This window comes from Heterodontus francisci, chromosome 5 (assembly GCF_036365525.1).
Source record: "Heterodontus francisci isolate sHetFra1 chromosome 5, sHetFra1.hap1, whole genome shotgun sequence".
Taxonomy (NCBI): domain Eukaryota; kingdom Metazoa; phylum Chordata; class Chondrichthyes; order Heterodontiformes; family Heterodontidae; genus Heterodontus; species Heterodontus francisci.
This window is the reverse complement of record NC_090375.1, coordinates 182434344-182457318: the sequence shown is the minus strand read 5'-3', so window position 1 is coordinate 182457318 and position 22975 is coordinate 182434344. Positions and strand designations below refer to the sequence as shown.

The 22975-nt window shown below is 40.2% G+C and overlaps 1 protein-coding gene across 3 annotated transcripts in view; it reads right to left on the bottom strand.

Moving 5' to 3' along the window:
* The window catches only part of LOC137370169 (protein MTSS 1-like), a 261536-nt gene that overhangs the window by 12648 nt on the left and 225913 nt on the right, over positions 1-22975 (bottom strand). For 2 of the 3 annotated variants that reach the window (XM_068032441.1, XM_068032443.1), the window contains 5 exons: positions 12133-12290; positions 6706-6813; positions 6290-6387; positions 3310-3520; positions 810-929 (listed from right to left, as the gene is read on the bottom strand). In XM_068032441.1, coding sequence (XP_067888542.1) covers positions 810-929; positions 3310-3520; positions 6290-6387; positions 6706-6813; positions 12133-12290 — 695 coding nt within the window. The remainder of the gene's footprint in view (positions 1-809; positions 930-3309; positions 3521-6289; positions 6388-6705; positions 6814-12132; positions 12291-22975) is intronic. The other variant, XM_068032442.1, reaches the window with a different exon arrangement.

Below are 22975 nucleotides of genomic sequence, written 5' to 3'. Positions count from 1 at the left end.
TTATAAAAGACTTACAAGACCTTCAAATAACTCTAAATATCACAAGGGCATTTTAGTAGTTTCCTATATCCTTGCTAAAAGAGATTATTATTGTGCTCAGGTATTTTTTTTTTTAACAGTAGAGGATCCACACTGATGGTTTTGAATCACTAAGCTAAAGATGCAAACATACCCATTTTTAGTTCAGGTTTAAGATGATTACAAAGTTAACAGCTAGTGTTTTTTTAAATCCAACTCTTCCTCCCATCCTCTCCTGAAAGCACTAGTTCATGTTGGGTCTGCTTGCTCAGAAGCTGAAGTCCTCTAGTACCTCCACCAAACGTTCATTCATGAGGGAGCTCAGACAGCAAGTGCCAGCAATTTATTTGAATGGAGGGAAAACAGAGCAAAAATTCCCAGTCTTGCTGGGCATCTACAGACACGCACGCGCAACAGAAAATCAGGAATGGGAACTTTAGATGACATTTTTCCCCTCCCTCAATCAAGGGCCTGAAGGTATTTAAATGTATTCCAATCTCAATCCCAGCTAGTAGATCTAACTGGTTCAATCTGACACCAGTGGGTGCTTTATTCAACTGAGCTCTTGGCAGTGTGTGCTTTTTGTTTTGAATTGACTAAACAATTTTAGAACACTCCAATTTTATGTACAATTAACTCTGTACTAACAATCCATAAACTTAAATTTCATGGGGATTAACAGACTGAAAAAAATGAAAATGCCCAGAGTAATAGTAATCTGAACATTTCCTGTTTCCTCATTTTGTAGATTCACAGACTGGGAGGTGGACAGAGCAAGCAAAATGTATCACCTTTTCTGTTGATGCCCAGGCTCCCATGGTAGAACCCGAGCTTACTGAAGTCGGTGAACTGCACTCACTCACTGATTGGCACGTTTCAGATGCTTCAGAGGAGGCAGAGCTTGATGAATTCTGCAGCCACCAATATGGTGGATGGTGGATGGGGGGTGGGGAAGAGAGAGGGGAGGGGAGGGGGAAAGGTGGTGAGGGAAGAAATGGAGGAGGAAAATGTAGTTTAAAAAAAGGCAGGGAGAGAGAGAAGAAAAGCATAGCATTAGAGCCAACTGGCCATGAAACGCTTTCAAAACCAACTAACTCCATCAAATAATTTCAAGGATAAGGCGGCAAGAAAGTTCAATCATACTAATGCACAAAGTTTCAAGGCAAACAATATATTCTGTTGAGGAATCTGGTTTCTAATTAACAAGACAATTAGATTAGCAAGACTGGTTAATGGGAAACAGCAGTATGCTTGCATTAGTTGGCAATGAACACGACTAATGTGGTGATTATACTTAGCATGTCTATTTCTGCTTCCACCTAACAAACCAATGATTGCACGCAAATTCAGAAACAAGTAATTTTATGCTAAAAAGAACAAGAGTAATCATCATGCAAAGAGAAGCCCCACTTTAAATTAGTAATCATACAGTAATTTCACTCTTACCAAGATATGCGTTTAGCTCGCAAGCATGACCCCAATCTTCTGGTCACCTGTCATTTTAACTCTCCAACTTTCTCTCATGCTGACCTCTCTGTCCTCAGCCTCCTGCAGTGTTCCAATGAAGCTGAACATAAGCTTGAACAACACCTTGTCTTTAGATTAGGCATCCTACAGCCTTCCTGACTCGACACTGTCAACAATTTCAGACCATAATCTTTGCCCCCATTTGTTTCCTTTTTCTTTGCAGGTTTTGGTTTTATGCTTGTTTTTCCTTTCAGATGGCAACTGTTCATCATTCCACCATTTATGCCTCCTCTAGATACACCTTTTGTTTCTTTACTTGTCCTGTTACACTCCCTTTTGCCCTGCACCACCAACTCTTTTGTCATTTAATCTCTCCTGTCTTCCAAACTATCACGAACCTTCCCCTTTTGTTGTTCGTCCCACCCTCCCCCCTTTCACTTGCTTAGCACCTATTACATTTCTAACTTTTCCCAGTTCTGATGAAAGGTCATCAACTTGAAATGTTAACTACTTCTCTCTTCACAGATGCTGCTTGACCTGCTGAGCATTTCCAGCATTTTCTGTCTTCAATTCACTCTTACTAAGTCTGAGTAAGCATTGGCTCCAAGTATGAACCTGTCTCTCAATTGTAAGAGAGACAACTAAAGGAAACTAAACAAAAAGAGAAGTTAAAGAAAAACAAAGTAGTTCACACAGTGGATGGCAATGCAGACTATACCATAATTCTAGTGACAACTGTATAACGTGTTACCAATTGACTGCCATGTTTCCCACATTATAACAGTGAGTACTTCATTAGCTTTGAAGCGCTTTGGGACATCCTGAGATTGTGAAAGGTGCTATATACTCTATACCAATGCTCATGACTATGACAATCAAAATCTAAAATAGAGTATTACAACAGACAAGATCTTACTGCAACAGGAGTTTCTATCTTTAAAAAAAAACATTTCTCTGTTTTAAAGACACAGTTAATTGTGGAGTAGTATAAAGGATAAATCTTGTGTCACCATTGAACCTTTGCAAGCCAATTAGTTAAAATTTGTAACAACTTGAATGGCATTAAATACCCCAAAGATTATGTGGTGAAATGCTTTAAATGGGTGAAACAGCTGAATGCTACATCAGCTAAATTAATGAACTGGAAACTTATGGGCATATGCTTGCACTGAATAACGTTTAGAAGCAGAGTTCTTGGCAATAGACCAAGATTTATATTGCAGCAATTAACCAGAGACAAGAATGGGATGATAATAGGAACAGACAATTTTCTTCCTGGAATCTCACTCTTGAGCTTTTATCAAGCTACATATATAAAATTTAGGACAGAATTCATTAAAAATTCAATTTTTCTTAGATTGCTTTGGTTGGTCTTGCTGCTTAACTACCACAAATAATTGCTAAGAATAAACAGCATCACTCGCATAAAAAATTTGTACTGACTTCAAATATAGCATAACTCTCCTTTCTTTCATTAAATATATTTTCTGACATACTTTCAAAACGTCTATTTTTAAAACAATTAGCATGAGACAAGCTTTAATCCTTTGAGTGCAGAGAACTTTGCAGATTTTAAACTACAACCAATTTTATTAAATATTGCTTAATTTCTTAAAGTTTTCCATTTCAATTATGTTTTAAAGGTTGAGCAACTTATAGAATTAATTTTTTTGATTGGTCTGAAACACTTATGTTTAATCCTGGTTGAGAAATGTACAAGATTCATTGGGTTGACAGCATATGACTATAGACTGTAATTCTAGGTTTTTAATAACCAAAAACTGCATACTTCAGGGAGCTGATCTTCCATGCAAAATCACGTACCTGGTTGGTTCCTTCTGGTGGCATTGGGGAAGGGGACTTTGACTGGAATGCATCCTGGGACATGAAGCCAGAGTCATGGGATGATACACTGGATAGCCTCATTGGAACCTGTTGGGGCTGGTTGGAGCTGCGGTAGCGATAGTGTGAAGTGGGTGAGTGAGAGTGGGATCCACTGGATCTGGAGTCACTACTGTTAACGCTGTTCAGACTGCTAAGAGAGACAAAAGGGAGGACAGGAAGGGGAAGACCGTGTACAATTAAACACTCAGGCTCCACATATCAGAAGCAACAGCCATTCACTGACAAGCCACAAAAACACATCAACAAAATAAAATAAATAGGAACTGTGCCATTAGTGCAGAAAGAAAAAGCAAATTGTTGGGCATTCACTACACCTGGCATGCCAGCTGTTTCCGTCAGCCTACAACAGTATTTCTTTGACAATGTTACCATGTTAGTTGAAACTAGAAATGTGTCTGTCCAATAAACTAAAGACAGCAATACAATTTGCTCTTGTCGCAGCAAAAATAAAAGTGAGTATTTATGACATGAATGCAAACACAGCATGCCAACAGCTTCTGTATGTCACAGAGAATGGGAGCTTTTTCCAACAGTGATCAACAGAACCAGTGAGACACAGGACAGGAAGGTAGACTATCACACTGGGAAACATTTATTTGTCTGCATCATATATAGAATAAGTTGGTCCTCTGCACCAAAAAAAAATTATTTAAGCTTAATTTTCATATGTTCTGTAGTTTTCCAAACCACTGATTTTATTACATTATATTTGAAAACAAATATATATTTTGGATATTATAAGATAGAAAACAACAGAATTTAAAAACTGCAGTGGGACATTTCAGTATTCAACAGGTCAAGTGAAGGTCAACTGCAAAAATGAACTCTGCGAATAAACAAAATGACAAAACACATTCTGTAAAGTGCTTAAACACAAATATTCAAACTCGCTGAACTTCATGTTGCTAGTTTCACTATAAGTCTTAAGTTGAAATCAAGGGTCCAACAAAGCCATTGCTTTATTGCCCTGTGCAGCTGAAGCCTGGAAACTGCTTACAATGGCTCTTACTGAGGGTAAGGAAAATCAGGTTTACAGTGAGTTGGTGTCACAATTTAGCAAGTCAACAGGTAAGTAGCTACCAAATGGTTAATCAATAGGCAACATTTTGAATGGAATCCAATAACATAATAAAAATGGCATCCATACTGGACAACCTGCCCCAACACAACAAAAACATTGATGCTTTACCATTAGACGTCACTAGTACATGATTTCATTAAATATTTACAAGGTGCAGTTTAAAAACCTAGTACAGAATTGGGCCAAAGTATGTCCACCAATTTTTCTCTAGACTTAGAGAATTTTGGATTCTTAGACTGCACATAGGACAAATGAATTCCTTAGTTTTTAGAAAGGTCAATGTAATTTAAATCTGCTCTAAAAGAAACAAGCAGTAAATAAAGAATTCCAAGTGGATCATAATGGATCCCAAATAGAGGGCTGGATTTTAAGAGCCTGCTGCTGATCTCAGCGGCGAGCTCAAACAATGGTGGCCTGCGCGCCAAAGAGTCGCCACAATCTCCTGCATGGCGGCTCATTTAAATAGCTGGGGCGGCTCGCACCCCCCCTAATCACAGGGAGCGGACGGGATGCCCGTCCTCGGCAATGGCATCAGCTGCCTGCACATAGGCGCTATTTTTAAAGGGCAGCCAGCCCTGCCAGTCAATTTGAATGTTTAAAGCAGTATCCCCCAAAAAATTAATGAAATAAATATCGAATGCCCCTTTCCCACCCCCCAATAACAACTACATTAACTATTTGTTCTTTTCCCCCAAAACACATACCTTTTAAATCTGACCCCTCCAAGATTGCACAAAGTTTAAAGTTCACCCCTTCCCACCATCCCCTAAGCCCATTATGTTTATTTGACCCTGTCTCCCCACAACCCCACGCTGAACATCTTAACTCCTCCCCCCTCCCCACCAGTGTCATACTGACTTTCCCCTGACGGGGAGTTGAAGGCGCGGGAGTGCCGGCCGCCGTGTCAAAGATTGTGGTGGGCCTGGAAGATTTCAGGTAAGTTTATTTAACTTTATCTATGTCATTCATTTAAATATTGAACTGCTGTTCCCTTCGCCCAGCGGCAGGGGGGTCCGTCACGGAGCCTCGCCGCCGCCAGGAGGATAGGGCCAGAACCTCCCGGTGTTGGCCTCCATGGCGGACCGCTGCTGGAACCATTTTCCGGCCCCCCCTACCACAGAGCCAGACATCGTGGGGTTGGTAAAAATCCAGCCCAAAATGTTCAGTGTCTGAACCTTATGAAGGGAGCCTGAAGTTGGTTACACCCCTAATTAAATGGCTTACAAGAATAATTAAGTGTCATGCTCCACATGAAATTCAGGGCCTGAGATAACAGGAGATGAAACTTAATTTCGAGTATTCATCAAGATTAGTAAAATTTCCTAACAGCAAAGCATCATACAAAATGTTACTCCTGTACAGTGATTTATCATGAAATCCCATGACAACATGGTTCAATTGTCTTTTCATACAAGCAAAAAATAATTATTTAATAGGAAATGTGTAGAGAAATAGGACCAATAGGACTTTGAGAGAGCAGGCACAGGCTATATGCTGTACAAAAATAAATCGAATCTGTGGTAGACATTGTCTAATCAAATTCTAAATCAGTGGCTACAACTGTCTTTCTACACACATCACTATTTAAAAAATATAAATTGTTTCTGAAATGCTGTAGCTATTAAAAATACCAATACACTTTGTTTACATTTAAACAATGTATATGCCTCACTTTCACAGTGAAAACAAACCAAACTCGAGGGGAAAACGCAGGTACAGAATTGACAATACGGTACAAGTCAGGCATCAAGCTCAACAAATTTTGAAATATTTTAATCTACACTGTAGGGTACAGCCGGTCATTGTACATTCACATACCTGCAGACACTGGACTTTCTGGACATGGTGGTGCTTGGAGAAGAGGGAGGGGTTTGGTATGTCCAATTATAATCAGAACCCTTCAGGTCAATAATAACCTGGAATAAAAATTATAAAATTGACAATGTAAAAAAGAAAAATACACTTCAAAAATTACTTAGTTAAATCATACATTTACAATGTAGGTAGGAAACCTGCAGTTTAACCCTGTTCATTACAACATTGCTGCACATTGAGTGACGAAACATGCAGAATTACCATTACAGGATCTGTTACTTACACATGAAGCTTCAGAAAATATTTAAATCACCCTAGTCATGACTTCTCGCAGTAAATTTTATAAAAGCACAATTACGACAATGAACTTCAGTTTATTGGAAAATCTCCATCTTTTCACAGGCTGCTGACGCACTGACCTGCTCACTGGCTGTTGGCAGTTTGTGAGGATCCATTGTCAGATTAGTCAGGTCATCTGCAATAGTCTGCAGATGGGTCACTTCTCCCAGCATCGACATTTCTTCCTCCTAAGAGTGAAATTACATTTATATAGGGTCACTTCTAAAAGTGATGAGAGTGTCTAGTAGGCCAAAACTAGTCTGAATCACTGAACACATTATAAACCATTAACAGCTCAAGTTTCAGTCCTTCCTAAATAGAAGGACTTTTTTTTAGAAGATAGTGCCCTCTTATGGCTAATATGCTGTTCACTGATTTTAATACTTGCATAAATCAGGAATGACATTTGATGACTAGCCACAATTCACCAGAAACCAACTTTAGAGTTTTTAAAATTCTTTATTTCATTTATTTTTCTCTCAGGACAATGCTAGCAGGCCAGCATTTATTGCACTCCCCCTGTTTCCCTGTTAAAGTGGTGGTGGGGTTTTCTCCTTGAACCACTGCAGTCCTTCTGAAGATGGTGCTCCCACAATGGTGTTAAGCAGGGAATTCAGCAGGATATTGACCAAGCAACAATAAAGGTTGGATATGTCATGTCCAAATCAGGATTGCGTCTGACTTAGAAGCGCACCGGGAAATAATGGTATTCTGACATCATCACTGCCCCTGAGCTCCTTTGTGGTAGGGGTTGCAAGGGACTGTGGTACTGTTGAAATAAGCTTGGTGAGTTTCTGCAGTGTATCCCGTAGATGCTAATATACTACATTACAGTATACCAGGGACAGAACAAATGTACATTGAGCCCAGTGGTGGGCCCACTGATCAAATCAGGTTGCTCTGTCCGAGATGATGTTGAAACTCAAATGTTGTTATGAATGCACCCAAATACCCAAGTGGTGAGTAATTTATTTCAATCCTGACTTAAGCCCTCTAGCCTGCTTTGAGGGGTCAGGTGGTGAGGCATTCATCACAAACTATCCAGCCTCTTCTGTGCTCTTGTAGCTGCCATGTTAACATGGTTGGTCCAGTTAAGCTTCTGGCCAATGGTGACCCCCCCTTCCCCCCAGTATGTTGCTGGTGAGGACTCTACTACAACGTGGGTGCCACTGAAAGGTGGAGGAGGTGGCTGGACTTTGTCTTCATTACCTGTCACTTACATGGTGCATATGTTACCTGCCACTTGCCAGCCCAAGCTTGGACGTAGGCTGGTAATGACTGTTTCACTGTTGGAACAGCTATAAATGGATCTGAACACTGTGGAATCTTCAGCAAGTAGCCCCATAGATAGGAGAGGATTTCATTGATGAAGCAAACAAAGATGGTTGGATCAAGAATTCCTGTCGCAAGATCCTGGAGCTGTAACGATTGCCTTCTGACAATTACCATCAACTTCCCTTTATACCTGGCATTACACTTTATTCTTCATTTTATTTACTTTTCTCTTGGGACAATGCTAGCAGGCCAGCATTTATTGCACTCCCCCTGTTGAAGTGGTGGTGGGGTTTTCTCCTTGAACCACTGATCAAGGAGAGTCAGCATGGATTTGTGAAAGGTAGAACATGTCTGACTTTTTTGAAGAGATCACTAGCATGATGGATAGGAGAGTGTCCATGGATGTTGTCTATGTGGATTGCCAGTGGAAGCTTCCACAATGATAGTTTGCTACTTAGTTTCCTGTTCAGTTGCTACTAACCTTGCACTTCACTAATAAAGACTTGTTAGTGAAAAGTGAGAGTTAAGTAGGTTAAAATTAATCATTCTTTTTAAATGAATGATTGTCAGGACATTGCAGTGGGTTTGATTCTGGCATTTGACCTCTGGGGCCTAGCATCAAAACCAGCCCAGACTGATCTGATGAAATTCTCCTCTGTCTGCCAACTGAGGCTTGGACAGTCTCAATCCATTCCACGGGCACGGACCCACGGCACCAAACTGGCAGTCTCACTGAGGCCACTGATGTGCGAAATGTCAAATTAATACAGTGAAAGGTGTTCTTAGGTTGGAGCTGAGGCACATCTTTTGCCAGATAACAGAACGGACCACAATTTACAGTAAAAATAACAGCGAGGCGAATAGCGCTCATGACTTCTGGCTGCTCCCCCTCCCCCTTAAGAATCCCGTAGACTCGATCCGAGACATCCCTGACCCTGGCACCCGGGAGGCAACATACCATCCGGGAGTCTCGTTCGCGACCACAGAATCTCCTGTCTGTTCCTCTAACCATTGAATCTCCTATCACTATCGCTCTCCTATTCTCTCCCCTTCCCTTCTGAGCCGCAGAGCCAGGCTCAGTGCCAGAGACCTGGCCGCTGTAGCTTTCCCCTGGTAGGTCCCCCCCTCCAACCGTATCCAAAACGGTATACTTATTATTGAGAGGAACGGCCACAGGGGATCCCTGCACTGTGTGCCTATTCCCTTTCCCTCCCCTGACGGTCACCCAGCTACCTTTATCCTGTGACTTATCTGGAAGTGTAGGTTCCATGTACTGATAACTCTTCAGGTTAAGAACTTCCTGACATCAATCCTGAATTTGCATTTTACCCCACATTGTCCTATTCTTGCAATTCAATTAACGTAAATTTTCTAGATGACCTTTTTCATACCATTGACCATTTTGTATACCTCGTGGGGAGGCTGTGACGTAGTAGTAATGTCACTGGACTAGAAATCCAGAGCCCAGGCTAATGCTCTGGGGACATGGGTTCGAATCCCACCACGGCAAATTTGATGAAATTTGAATTCAATTAATAAATCTGAAATTAAAAGCTAGTCTAATGGTGACCATGAAACCATTGCTGATTGTTGTAAAAACCCATCTGGTTCACTAATGTCCTGAAGGGAAGGAAATCTGCTGTCCTTACCTGGTCTGGCCTACATGTGACTTCAGACCCAGGTTGACTCTTAAATGCCCTCTGAAATGGCCTAGCAAGCCACGCAGTTCAAGGGCAATTAGGGATGGGCAATAAATGCTGGCCTGGCCAGCAACGCCCACATCCCAAGAGCCAATTAAAAAAAACCTCCAAGATTACCTCTCAAATACCTTCTTTCAAGGTTGAAAAGTACAAGTTTAGCCCAAATTTCTCCAATGTTTTCTCATAACACAAATCTTCAATGCTAGGGATCAGCTTGGTGTTCTCTCATATCCTGGTAGCATCATACATCAATATATGGAAATTGGAACAACTTTTCTTCCCATAAATCACAGTGTCTGTGCTGAATAATCATCTGAGCTATGACTTGCTAACTGAACCAGTACACTTTACTATTTATAATCAATCATTTTTATGCTTAAAAAGTTTGAATTATATATCAATTTAGCAATTAGAATTAAAAGTAGATTACAATTACAGTTAAGATAATTCAAGTGCTATTGTGATTTACAGAACAAGGGAATTCTACGTAAAGAAGGTATAAAGCATCTTGTGTAATTTCTTCTGTATGGTGATGGGCAAGAGGAGGCCAAAAACACACTCCATAATTGTAAACATTTAGTATTATACAGTGTGAAACTGTATAAAAAAGTTAATTTCACGCAGGAGAAATAGTTCTATAATATTAATATTCAATGCCTAATTACTTTAAATTTATCAGGTCTCCTTTAAGGCTGGATATTCAGTTATATTCCATTGCATGATCTTAGTCCATTGCTTTCCCTAATTGAATAAGACAAAACTAGTTTGTTATTGATTTAATATGCGTTGTTTAGTTTCAAGTTATTTTCTGAAAAGTAGCTGTGAAGTGCAAACCTGACATTAAAGGGAGATCACAAGTGAATATTTCAAATTATGCCTCACACTATTGTGACCTACCTCTGATCTAACAACCAATTATGCCTTCTGCAGACTTAGTAAATAAAATGAAACAGCCATTTGGCAATTCAGTAGAACCTCAATTATCCATCTTCTCAACTGTCTGCAAGGACACGTGAGTGCTAATTTTCAGCAGCATTCCCCTCCATTTATCCTGCTGGCAAGAGTAGTTAGTGCTGCACAATTGATCTGTTGCCTTGCAGCTGACTCACCCAGCTGCCTTTGACTGAGCAGAGAGCCAGCTAAAGCCACTCTGGATGTCAGCCATGGTCACCTTCCTGTTCTTGAACAGAATCAATCGCTCAAGGTACCTCCTCATATCCAGCGATCCCACTTGCAGCTTCTGTGGCAGTAATCTCGGTTTGAAGACTAATACACAGTCTGCCTGTTCAAATGCATTCTCATCTGCACGAATGCATATAAATAAGCAGGGTCCGCAACTAATTTTGAAGTCTCCCTCTCAGGTCAAAGCTCTGCAGAGGCTGCAGACAGGATCGCTGGGGGTGAGTTCACATTACCTTTTAACTCCCAACTCAACGATAGGCATTAGTAATATTTCTGGCTCTCTCTCGGAGTCTGGGACAGGCTTCACTCTGGATCTGCAGACAGGTGCATGGACTATCAGTAAATTAGAAGATAGTTGATTTTGCCAGCAGAACTGACAAAGGAGGGTTGTGTGGGGAGAAACAGATTACTCAAAGTTTAGAGCAGCAATTGGCAGTGTTTTGATTACTGGGTAGGGGTGAGAAAAGCAAGTCTTCTCTATTTTAGCAAATAATTGAGATTTTACTACACACTATTAACATTTTAACCTGGCACTCAGCATTTCTGTTACACAAAGCAATTTTTTTGGCATTGGTACAAAGAACTTCATGGAGTTTTAAAAGTATGAACTGGTGAGATGAGTACTTAACAGTCATTGTACAAATGGTAGAATAGGCTTATACTGTATTTTGTTATGGCCATTTTTCTATACCGTGTCAGCCATAGTTTAGTAGTAGCACTCTCGACTCCTAGTCTGTAGGCCATGGGTTCAACGCCCACCCCAGGGACTTGCGCACATGTTCCATACTGACATCTCAATGCATTACTGAGGGAGTGGTGCCATCTTTCGGATGAGATGTTAAACCAAGGCCCCGTTTGCTCTCTCAGATGGGTATAAAAGATCCCAAAGGCAATTGTGAAGAGGAGCATGGTAGTTCTCCCAGTGTCCTGGCGAATATTTATCCCTCATCCAATATTACTAAAATAGATTGTCTGGTCATACATCTCACTGGTGTTGCTGCGATTCCCTAGCAACAGTGACTAAAACTTCAAAAGCACTTAATTTCCTGTAAAGTGCTTTGGGACATCCTAAGGTTGTGAATGGTGCTGTATAAATGCAAGTGCTTTCCTTTTTCCTATAAAAGTATTAAGCGTGCACAAAACTGTAACACAATGATGAAAATAATAATCTTGTTTCCAACGGAAAGAGAGAATGGATTAAGAATCCAAGTAATGGGTAAAATGAGTCAACCTCAACATTTAATTTAACCACCCCATGCAACAGACCCTCTAGTACCTTTTCAGTATTAGTAGCCTTTATGAATGTAATAACATCCTTTTCTATTAAGGAGGAACAAGAAACAAACTTACAACCACAGGTCGCAGCATGGAAACAAAAGCACAGAAACGACTGCGTTCTTCAATGAGGGCTCTACGGACAGCTTGTTTTTCTGTTTCTTCAAGCAGGAGGTATTTATCATTTACATCTTGCAAAGCACTATCCAATTGGGGTTGAATGTCTCCTTTTCCTGAAAAGAATACAGAAATAATTATTAATTTCAAACAAAAATATTAATTGCCTTCTTTTTTTTCTCTCTTCGTCCTCCCAACATATCAACAAAATCAAAAAATCCTCTGAACACTCATCAGGTCAGATTAATGTTTCAGGAGTAGAGCAATAAGTTCTGATAAAAGAGTACACACCTGAAACATTAACTGGTTTGTTCTCTCTCTGCAGATGCTGTCAGACTTGCTGAGTGTTTCCAGCATTTACAGGGTTTGTTTCCTATTTCCAGAATCTGTAGTATTTTGCTTTTAACTAAATCAGCACAAATTAAGGATGAAATCTAGGTCCTTTCTGTTCTGCTTGGCTCAGCAAATTACTTGAGTAAATGAGCAGTTTTGCTTTTGTAAAGGGCAAGTCTTCTTTAAATTTCAGATACTGTGCTGGAAAAAAAATCTTGCACAATAGGTTAGAATTCAACACAAATTGTTATGGGCATGCACGCAATTCAATTTATAATCTTCTATCTTCCTTTGGTTTTGTCCTATGTAAGATCCCTGCTTGCTTTGCTGAGTGCTTGGACTTGGTACTAAGATTTATAAATAAGCTAAGCTGTCAGGTACTCAGTCCTTTGCATTTCTGCTTTAAATTTGCAGCCTGTGAACAAATTCTTTGTTATGTAGACCAACAGCATTTTAGTACAGTACTACAGACCGAGTAATCATGCATTGATCACTAGCAAGTTGAGTAAATTGGCACCATTTGCCCTCAACTACCTTTTCCTTCTTTTCTTTAAAACGATTACCCAACAAAATTAAAACAGAAATACTCTCCGCTATGATCTATACTATTATGAAAATAAAAATGTGCTTAGTATTCCACACAAAAAGGAGCAAGATTTACCATCTGCTCCAAATAAACAAAACAAAGCTTTTCATTCAGACGTGAAATAAACATGCTGATGGAAACTTTTATAAATAAATCATTGTTATGGATTTGATTCTCAAATCTTGCACGTTGTAAATATTTCATCAGAATTTTAGGTGCCCTCTATAGCAAATGCAATCTATCTTTTTCACATACTTTGCAACCATCTATTTGTTTTCACATTAGATCAAAATGATGCTTTTCCTGTCCCTCCTTGAACCCAACTGCCTTTTACAAAGGATCTGAAAGAGCCTACATTGGCAGAAATAAATGTTCAACTCTGTGCTACTTACCCAGAGCATTTCAAGACGATGAAACACGTATTTACCTTCAGACATTCAGCAAATGAGAAAGGAAATCAGACCTCGAGATCTTTTAGGTAAAAGGTCTAATATATTCAACTACATAAATACCATCTTTCATAACGTGAATAAGCCAAATTTCTGATTTCTTAGGGAGAAATGAAAGTGCATTTAAACTGAGCACAAACCAGGCTAGAACACGTGTAAAAATGCAAACTTGTGCTCCCTTCCCAACCCATCATCCATCACTAAACATCAAAAGCACACCCAATATGTTTTAAGTAATCGCATAATGAAATTCTTGAACAAGACATCATTAACATGCTTAACTGATACTATAAATTATGGCACCTCTATAATTCAATCAGCAGTAATACTTTAGTGCACATCCACTCACAAAACATTAAGGTAGTGCAGTAGGAACAATAAACCACGAACAAGGCCACTACACAGACGTTTACTTTGGGGGGGTGAGGGATTGTGGTGGGAGGAAAAAATGGAAAAACATCAACTGCAGGTACAAGGTTGTTTCAGCTCCCTTTGCCTCATAGAACCAATCCAAGTGGAGATGGGTTCAGAGTGATCCCACTCAACCTGACCATAACGGCAAAATGATTCGGTGGAATGACAAATATATAGTGAAACTACTTCTGAATTGGCTGAGCTGAAAGAAATAAGATTGGTAGTGTTGCATGCTCTCCATTGGAAAAGTAAATTTGTAGGGCAGAAGTAGGAAGATCTGTAAAGGATTATGATGCTTATGAGAATATTTTCCACAGTAACTCTATTCCTCCCTTCCTCATTATCACAGCACAGTATAGTTGCTGACTCCTCTTCAGATTTTACTTCTAATAATGTTTGGCAGACGGTTGTTTAAAAGTTAAGACATTTAACATTTCCAGTCCTCATCTGGAAATGTTTTAATTTGGAAACTGTTTGTAAAAAGTGTGATTCTACTGTCACCAATAAGATGTACTCTAACTACTTTGAAAGACAAAGTTATCAGGTTATGCTGTGACTTGTTATTTACATACATCATTAAATGATACAAATATCCATGAGTCTGAACTATAGGTATTGTAGAATTATCTTTCCTGTCACTTTTACTGGAATATTTTACTTCCCAATTTTCCATAACACAAGATGCTCATATAATGAAAGGCAAACATCAGAAAATTTAAAATTATGTCCCTTTAAGGTATTTCAACATATACATATGTAAAGTCAATTGTCATTTCCCTTCTGTGCAAGTCTGAAATCCTTGTTGTTTACGATGTCATATCCAAAATACTTTCTATTTTGTGGAAATTTCATCAAAATTAAAAATAGAACAAAACAAAAAGAAAGCAATTTCAAATGCCAGTCTGTGTGGAATTAGAAAATCTTAGTCCCGCCAGTGGTAGAAGCACCAAAACTGGCCTCAGCACTGCTGCGTTTAGAAGGTAAAATTTAGTCAGGGTTCTCATTATTTGCTATTCAACAAGCTCTATTAGAAATGCATATGCAGGCGTCAGATGAAGGAAATATCGGAAAGAGTTGGTTGTGAAGTCAGGGCTTACACATATAAAATGGACAAGGTACAGTATGAAAGTTGCAGGTCGACACCTATGCAACTGTACCCAGCAAGGCCAGTGCCTTGGAAGGGGAGAAAATAGTAAGGGAAAAATTCCATAAAAGTCAGTTGAGAAAAGGACTTTCAGCCCATTGAAGCTCATCCTTCTAGTACATTAACTTTTGCATCATAGCAACTAATTGTATTTTGAATAACATTACATGATTTTGTCTATTTTGTTTTGCTGGGTAAATTATTCCAAACATTTCTCACTGACTGAAGTATTTTTCCTGACATTTGTTCTAAATTTTGTCATTCATTCATATTTTTGTTGTGTTGTTCTACTTTCTTGGTGTCTCCTGATTACCTACTACCATTTAAAATTGAAGATACTTTGATGAGGTCTGCAATTAACCTTTCTAGGTTATAAAATTAAGGCTTGTCAATCTTTCCTCACAGCACATCTCCTTCTACTTGGAATCAGTCTTGCTATTTTCTGTGCACTTTTTGTGTCATGCGATCAGAAGTGAACACAACATTTTACGTGTGGACAAACAGCGCAGTGTAAAGGCTTCGTATAACTTCTGTAGAGTTTAGGTACTTCTTGAGATATATATTCTAGCATTGAGATGCCTAACTTGGTCTAATGGTAGCCTCTGCGTTCTTCCAAATCTGGGCTCTTGTGCAAGCCACATTCCCTTTACCTGATACCACTACAGGTGACCATACCTTCAGGCATCTAAGCCACTCCCTTGAGTCACTGCTCCCACTATCTCTATTTGCTTTGGCATTAATTTTTGTTTCAGCGTGATTCTGTGAAGTGCCTTAGGGTATTTTTCTATGCTAAAGCCACTATATAAATGAAAGTAGTTGTTATTCTGAGATCAAGGTCCACTCCAGGACTCGAGTACATAAATCGAGGGTGATAACATATAGTTTTTAATCTGTCCTATACTCATTTCAATATTCTAAGTACAAGACCCCAAGTGTTTGTTTACTTCAATGTGGCTTATTATGCCCTTATTAGTGAACTTCATTTGTTAACTTTTATTTAAGTTAGAATTTTAAAAATCCTGTTGCTAGAAAATAGAAAACGTATTTAGCATGCTCCTCGCACACACAAACATATTTGATTAGGTCTTATATTCCTTCCGATTTACAGCCTACACTACCTATGTATTTGTAGTATAAGGGTCTGAAAGGGTTAATGTTGAGAAAGTGTAAAGAATTACCTCCAACCATGATGATGCAAGAGATCATGTGAGAGAGACTAGAAGAGAGATGCGGCATGGCTTCAGAGGAGTCTCATAGACTGGTGCGAAGCTGTACATAGTTACAATGTAATAAAGGTTACAGTTCTAACTACTCAAGACTAAGGAATCTCTCTAAGCTAGACTAACTAAGCATGTTAAGATGGCAGCATACCAACCAAACATACATGATCAGCAGTGAGATCATGAACAACGGTGGTTCTTACCATGCAACACCCAGAAGGTGAAGAAATACCCTGAAGATGACGGACCTGAAAAAAGCGCCCAAACTGTAGAACTCAAGAGGCGGCTGTGGAAAAGCACCAAAGCTGCAGACACAGAGAGTTAGGGAATCAGCTTGTAGAAATCCAGTCCAGCGATCGCAGGCTTCGAAATGGAGAACCAAGCAACAATTGAGGATCTGGTGAGCATGAAAGAGGGTAAAAATTTGTTCCGAACGGCACTATACAGGCAGCACCGGGAAAAAAATCAAAAGTTCTTAACGAGGGCTAATATGAGGTCGGTGCCATTACACTTGGCGACCAGGGCGAGCAAAAAAAAAAAGAGGCTGCGTATACTTCATTGTCTAAGAGAAGGGTGTTAAAAGAATATAGCAGTAACGCTACAAAACTGCTTGTAAAACACGGAACAATAAATCCAAAGTCTAGATTTCACAGGGAGAAATGGTGGCCATAGTGGGAGTCAGAACGGGGCTGAAAAGCAGAGGAAACTTCTGATACTGGAGGGAAAAATTCAAAACAAAATAAAACAAATAGAAGCTATGGATCTTAAATTCACAATTCTAGAGAGGTTTGGGCACATGGAGGGACCAAATCAAACCCAAAATTGGTCACTGACGAACAAGATTTCTGAGATACAGAATTGCTTCCAAATTAGACAGCCAGTCTGAAGCAGAGCAAGTTAACACATTGCTATATTCCATTGGGGCAATAGCAGACGCTGTTATTAGAAAACTAGGCATTAATGAGACAGCTGCCAAATTTGATGAAGTTTTAAAAAGCTTTTGATAGCTGTTTCAACTTATTGCAGAGCAATAAGATTCTAGAAAGATCAAGATTCAACAGAAGGGTCCAGAAACCAGGTGAAACAGTCAATGCTTTTATCAATGACCTTCACAGACTAGCTGAAGGATGGGAATATGGAGACCTGAAAGCAGAATTAACAAAAGACCACATTGTAGTAGGTATTACTGATGTATCCCGATCAGAAGACCTCACCCTGGACAAAGCAATTCTGCTGGTGAGACAAGCGGAGGTCCAGAAGAAGAACAGAGCAATCCTGAGAGGTGAAGAAAGACCTTGGTTCACGAAACCTCCAGTGACCGTACCCTTCCTTAATCAGAGGGCTGTAAAAGAAGCACCAAAAAGGTACACTAGGGGTTTTGGGGGGGGGGAAGAGGAAGCAAGACGCCATTAAACCCTGCCAGCACTGTGGCACCAAAAATACCCAGAGACACGAACAGTGGCCTACGAACAAAGCAGAATGCTTCCACTGTAAGACAATAAAGGATTTTGGTAAAATGTGCCGAAGTAAAATCTCTACTTCCACAAATTCAAAAGAAAAAGCATTCCAGCATAGAGTGGTTAACCAAGTTAAACAATCTCCATCAGGACAGCAATCAGAAGACTTCCTTGGTGAAAGCAATGATCCTAATCAGGCATTTTGGTCCGCAGATATATATGTCAATGGACATATCACTAATTTTAAACTGGACACTGGAGCAAGTGTAACAATCTTAACAGATAAAGAGCCGTAGTTAACAACAGATTACCTGCAACAGAAACTCAGTTACACAGCCCAGGAGGGGCAGAACTAGAAGTTAAGGGGAAGTTACAGGCAACACTCCAATGCAAGAGAAAGCTGATATTGGAAACACTATGTTCTATAGAATCAGGAATTCTCCCTCAAGTATGAAAGCTTGTACTGACCTTCATCTCAAAGAAAGTGGAAGAAATTAAGCAACAAGAATCCAGGAGTCACTTCCAAAAGGAATTCCCTAAATTGTTTACTGGTCTAGGGAGACTGAAGACCGAATATAATATTACTTTGCGAAAATATGCTAAACCAGTATGTCTTTCCATGCCTAGGAAAATACCACACCCACTAATGAAGCATGTCCAGCATCAACTAGAAGATATGACCAGGACGGGGGGTCATCTCTCCTGTTACTGAACCTACAGAGTGGTGTTCAGGTACAGTTCCAGTTCCTAAACCTAACAGTGATCTTCACATTTGTGTAGACTTAAAATAAAAAGGCTGTGGGAAGAAAAGTTCACCTGATGTCCTCAGTAGACGAAATCTTGGCAAAGTTATCCAAAAATAGCGTCTTCACAAAGCTTGACATGAATAATGGCTTTTGATAAGTTCCATTGGATAAGAAGTCAAGGTTATTGACAACCCTCATTACTCCATTTGGAAGATTTTGTTTTAATCGTCTACCAGGAATAAACGGGTCATTCTCGCATTGGCAGGCTGTAACCAGATGTGCAGAGTATTTCTTAAATGGTAAGAGATTAGAAAGTGTAGATGTACAAAGGGACCTGGGTGTCCTTGTCAATAAGTCACTGAAAGCTAACATGCAGGTGCAGCAAGCAATTAAGGCGGCTAATGGTATGTTAGCCTTTATCACAAGAGAATCTGAGTACAGGAATAGTGAAGTCTTGCTTCAATTGTATAGAACCTTGGTTAGACCACACCTGGAATACTGTGTGCAGTTTTGGTCCCCTTACCTTAGGAAGGATACTCTTTTGGGCCTCCTTATCTCGAGAGACAATGGATACGCGCCTGGAGGTGGTCAGTGGTTTGTGAAGCAGCGCCTGGAGTGGCTATAAAGGCCAATTCTGGAGTGACAGGCTCTTCCACAGGTGCTGCAGAGAAATTTGTTTGTTGGGGCTGTTGCACAGTTGGCTCTCCCCTTGCGCCTCTGTCTTTTTTCCTGCCAACTACTAAGTCTCTTCGACTCGCCACAATTTAGCCCTGTCTTTATGGCTGCCCGCCAGCTCTGGCGAATGCTGGCAACTGACTCCCACGACTTGTGATCAATGTCACACGATTTCATGTCGCGTTTGCAGACGTCTTTATAACGGAGACATGGACGGCCGGTGGGTCTGATACTATTGTCATAGAAAGAGTGCAACTAAGGTTCACCAGACTTGTTCCCGGGATGACGGAACTGTCCTATGAAGAGAGATTGGGAAAACTGGGCCTGTATTCTCTAGAGTTTCAAAGGATGAGAGGTGATCTCATTGAAACCTATAAAATACTTAAAGGGATAGACAGGGTAGATGTAGCTAAGATGTTTCCTCTGGTTGGGGAGTCTAGAACCAGGGGACACGCTTTCAAAATAAGGGGGAAGCCTCTGAGGACAGAGATGAGGAGAAATTTCTTTACTCAGAGGGCTGAGACTCTTGGGAATTCTCTACCTCAGAGGGCTGTGGAAGCTCAGTCATTGAGTATGTTTAAAGCAGAGATTGACAGATTTCTAAATACCAAAGACATAAGGAGATATGATGATAGTGTGGGGAAAAAGGCATTGAAGTGGAAGATCATCCATGACCGTATTGAATGGCAGGGCAGGCTCGATGGGCTGAATGGCCTACTGCTGTTCCTATGTTTATTCAGTATCAAATCAGCACCAGAAATATTTCAAAGAACTATGTTGAATATTCTACCGGGCCTTGAAGACAACATCTTGCCATATGGACAACATCTTAGTTCACGGTGAGTCCACTGAAGAACATGACCTAAGGGTTAGAGCGGTTTTGAATCATCCGCAAAATGAAGGCCTAAGACTCAATGAGAAGTGTGAGTTTTCAAAAACAACAATTCGTTTTTTAGGACACACTGTCAGTGGCAGCAGCATAATGACAGACCCACAAAAGACGAGAGCCATTAATGAATTCTCACTTCCTATTTCTGTCCACGATCTTCAACGGTTCCTTGGCATGGTCAATAAATTGGCAAAATTCTTACCTACTCTTGCGCAAGTTATTGAGCCTTTGCGACAACTATTAAGGAAAGCTCAAGCATGGTGCTGTGATGCACATCAGGAACAAGCATTTCAAATGATCAAGGAAGTGCTGATTTCACCGGATGTCTTAGGCATTATAACCCTTCACTTCCAACTGCAACTGCAGCAGACGCCTCATCTACAAGGATAGGGGCAGTCCTTTTCCAAGAACAGCCAGATGGAAGTAGAAGACCGGTTTATTATATGTCATGAGCATTGTCTGACACTGAGACGAGGTAAGTCATAATAGAGAAAGAAGCTCTCGCAGTCATGTGGGCAAGTGAGAAATTTTCAGATTGCATAATTGACTTAAAGGTGGTCATAGAGATAGACCAAAAACCTCTAGTTTCCTTACTTGACGAAAAGGAATTTGCTAGAATGCCTCCGCAAATCCAGAGATTCCAATTGAGGCTAATGAAGTTCGTGTACGAAACGGTATACGTACAGGGCAATCAACAGACCGACAGCAGATGCATTGCCCACAGCTAATGTCGACCATGCTACACAACAGGATGTTAATTTTATTAATGAAATTGAGTCATATTCTCGCTGGCAAGCTTAAAGAAACCCCAAGAAATTCGTCATGCGCAGATGCAAGAAGATGATTTATATCCGCCAATACTGCAAGCAAACCTGGCTGCAACAGAGTTCCAGTGGTAAGAGGATGAAAATCTTCTTCGAACACAGAAGACACTTTACCATAGCGGATGATTTGCTGGTATATGACAAGAGACTGGTGATTCCAGAGTCACTCTGAGTAGATATCTTAGAAAAAATACGCTCAGGCATCTGTGTGGTGGCCGGCAATATCGAAAGATATAGAACAAATGATTTCAAATTAGGTCTGTGCAGAGTACAGACAGGATCAGAAGGAACCAATTCCCAACTAGACCGTGGGAACATTTGGCGATGGATCTATTCAGATTTAATGCAAAATCCTACCTGATTGTCAGTGACTACTTTTTAAGGTGGATCGAGGTCAAACGTTTGTACGCAACAACAACTGAAGCAGTCCTTCGACTGTTACAAGAAATCTTCGCAACACATGCTAAACCTGACCAGATAGTGTCCGATAATGGACCACAACTTGCAAACGACTACTTGACACAATTTGTGGAAAACTGTGCATTTGTACATCTAACAAGTTCCCCTAGATAACCACAATCTAACGGAGAAGCGAGAAAAGAGTTAGAACTCTTAAAGCACTGTTAAAGAAAAATCAAGATTTTCAATCGGCACTCCTGAACTACAGAACTTTTTCTTTTGGGCCTCCTTATCTCGAGAGACAATGGATACGCGCCTGGAGGTGGTCAGTGGTTTGTGAAGCAGCGCCTGGAGTGGCTATAAAGGCCAATTCTGGAGTAACAGGCTCTTCCACAGGTGCTGCAGAGAAATTTGTTTGTTGGGGCTGTTGGACAGTTGGCTCTCCCCTTGCGCCTCTCTTTTTTCCTGCCAACTACTAAGTCTCTTCGACTCTACTACAGAACTACTCCACTGCTATGCAGATTAGCACCATCAGAATTCTTGATGGGAAGGAATCTTACAACACAACTTCCAATCCTACCCAAAAAGTTACTTTCAGGACTACAAGTCCAGGATTATCAGAGCGTCTAAAGACAGAGAAAAGTCTTACAGAAAGCAACAAGCCTATAATTACAGGAAGAAATACGATACCAGGAACCTATCGAAGTTAACAGAAGGATAAAAGGTATGGGTATGAGACCGAAGCAGAGAGATGAAAATCAACAGTGATCTTATAGTACCTTCTGAAGTTTGTATTAAATAAGAACAGGAAAAATCTTATTTCTATTCATCAAAGACATCAATCAGTCATACATTTGGATGAACCAGATGTCGAACCTGAAATTTAGAAAGCACCAGATACTACGAACCTCAATGAAGGCCGTGCAAGTCAAGAAACAAGAGTTCAAAGAAAGACCTGCAATCTTTCACATCTGACAACACCATGATCAGGAAGAGTTGTGAAGACTCCTGAAAGATTCAATCTATGATGTCAGAAACTTGGGGGGAGATGAGGTAGTATGTAAAAACATCAGTGAATGGTAGGCAGTGGAAGCAGATTCTTTGAATATTTCTAAGGCAGACAGAGATAGATAGATAGATAGATTGATTCTTGGTAAGCAAGGGGGGGGGGGGGGGGGGTGAAAGATTATTGGGGTAGGCAGGAATGTGGAGTTGAGGTTACAATCAGATCAGCAATGATCTTATTGAATGGCAGAGCAAGCTCGAGGGGCCGAGTGGCCTACTCCTGCTCCTAATTCGTATGTTCGTATATAAATATATATATTTGGATAAAGACCTGGGGGAGATGTAGTATAAGGGTCTGAAAGGGTTAATTTTGAGAAAATGTAAAGAATATCTCCTACCATGATAATGTAAGAGATCACATGAGAGAGAGACTTGGAGATGCAGCGTGGTTTCAGAGGAGTTCCATAAGCTGGTGTGAAGCTGTACATAGTGATAATGTAAAAAAGGTTACAGTTCTAATTACTCAAGACTAAGGAATCTCTCTAAGCTAGACTAACTAAGCATATTAAGGTGGCAGCATACCAACCACACATACAACTATTTTCTTCCCTGAAATCAGATTGCTGACTCTTGAAAAGCTTTTAGGCTCATACCTCTCTC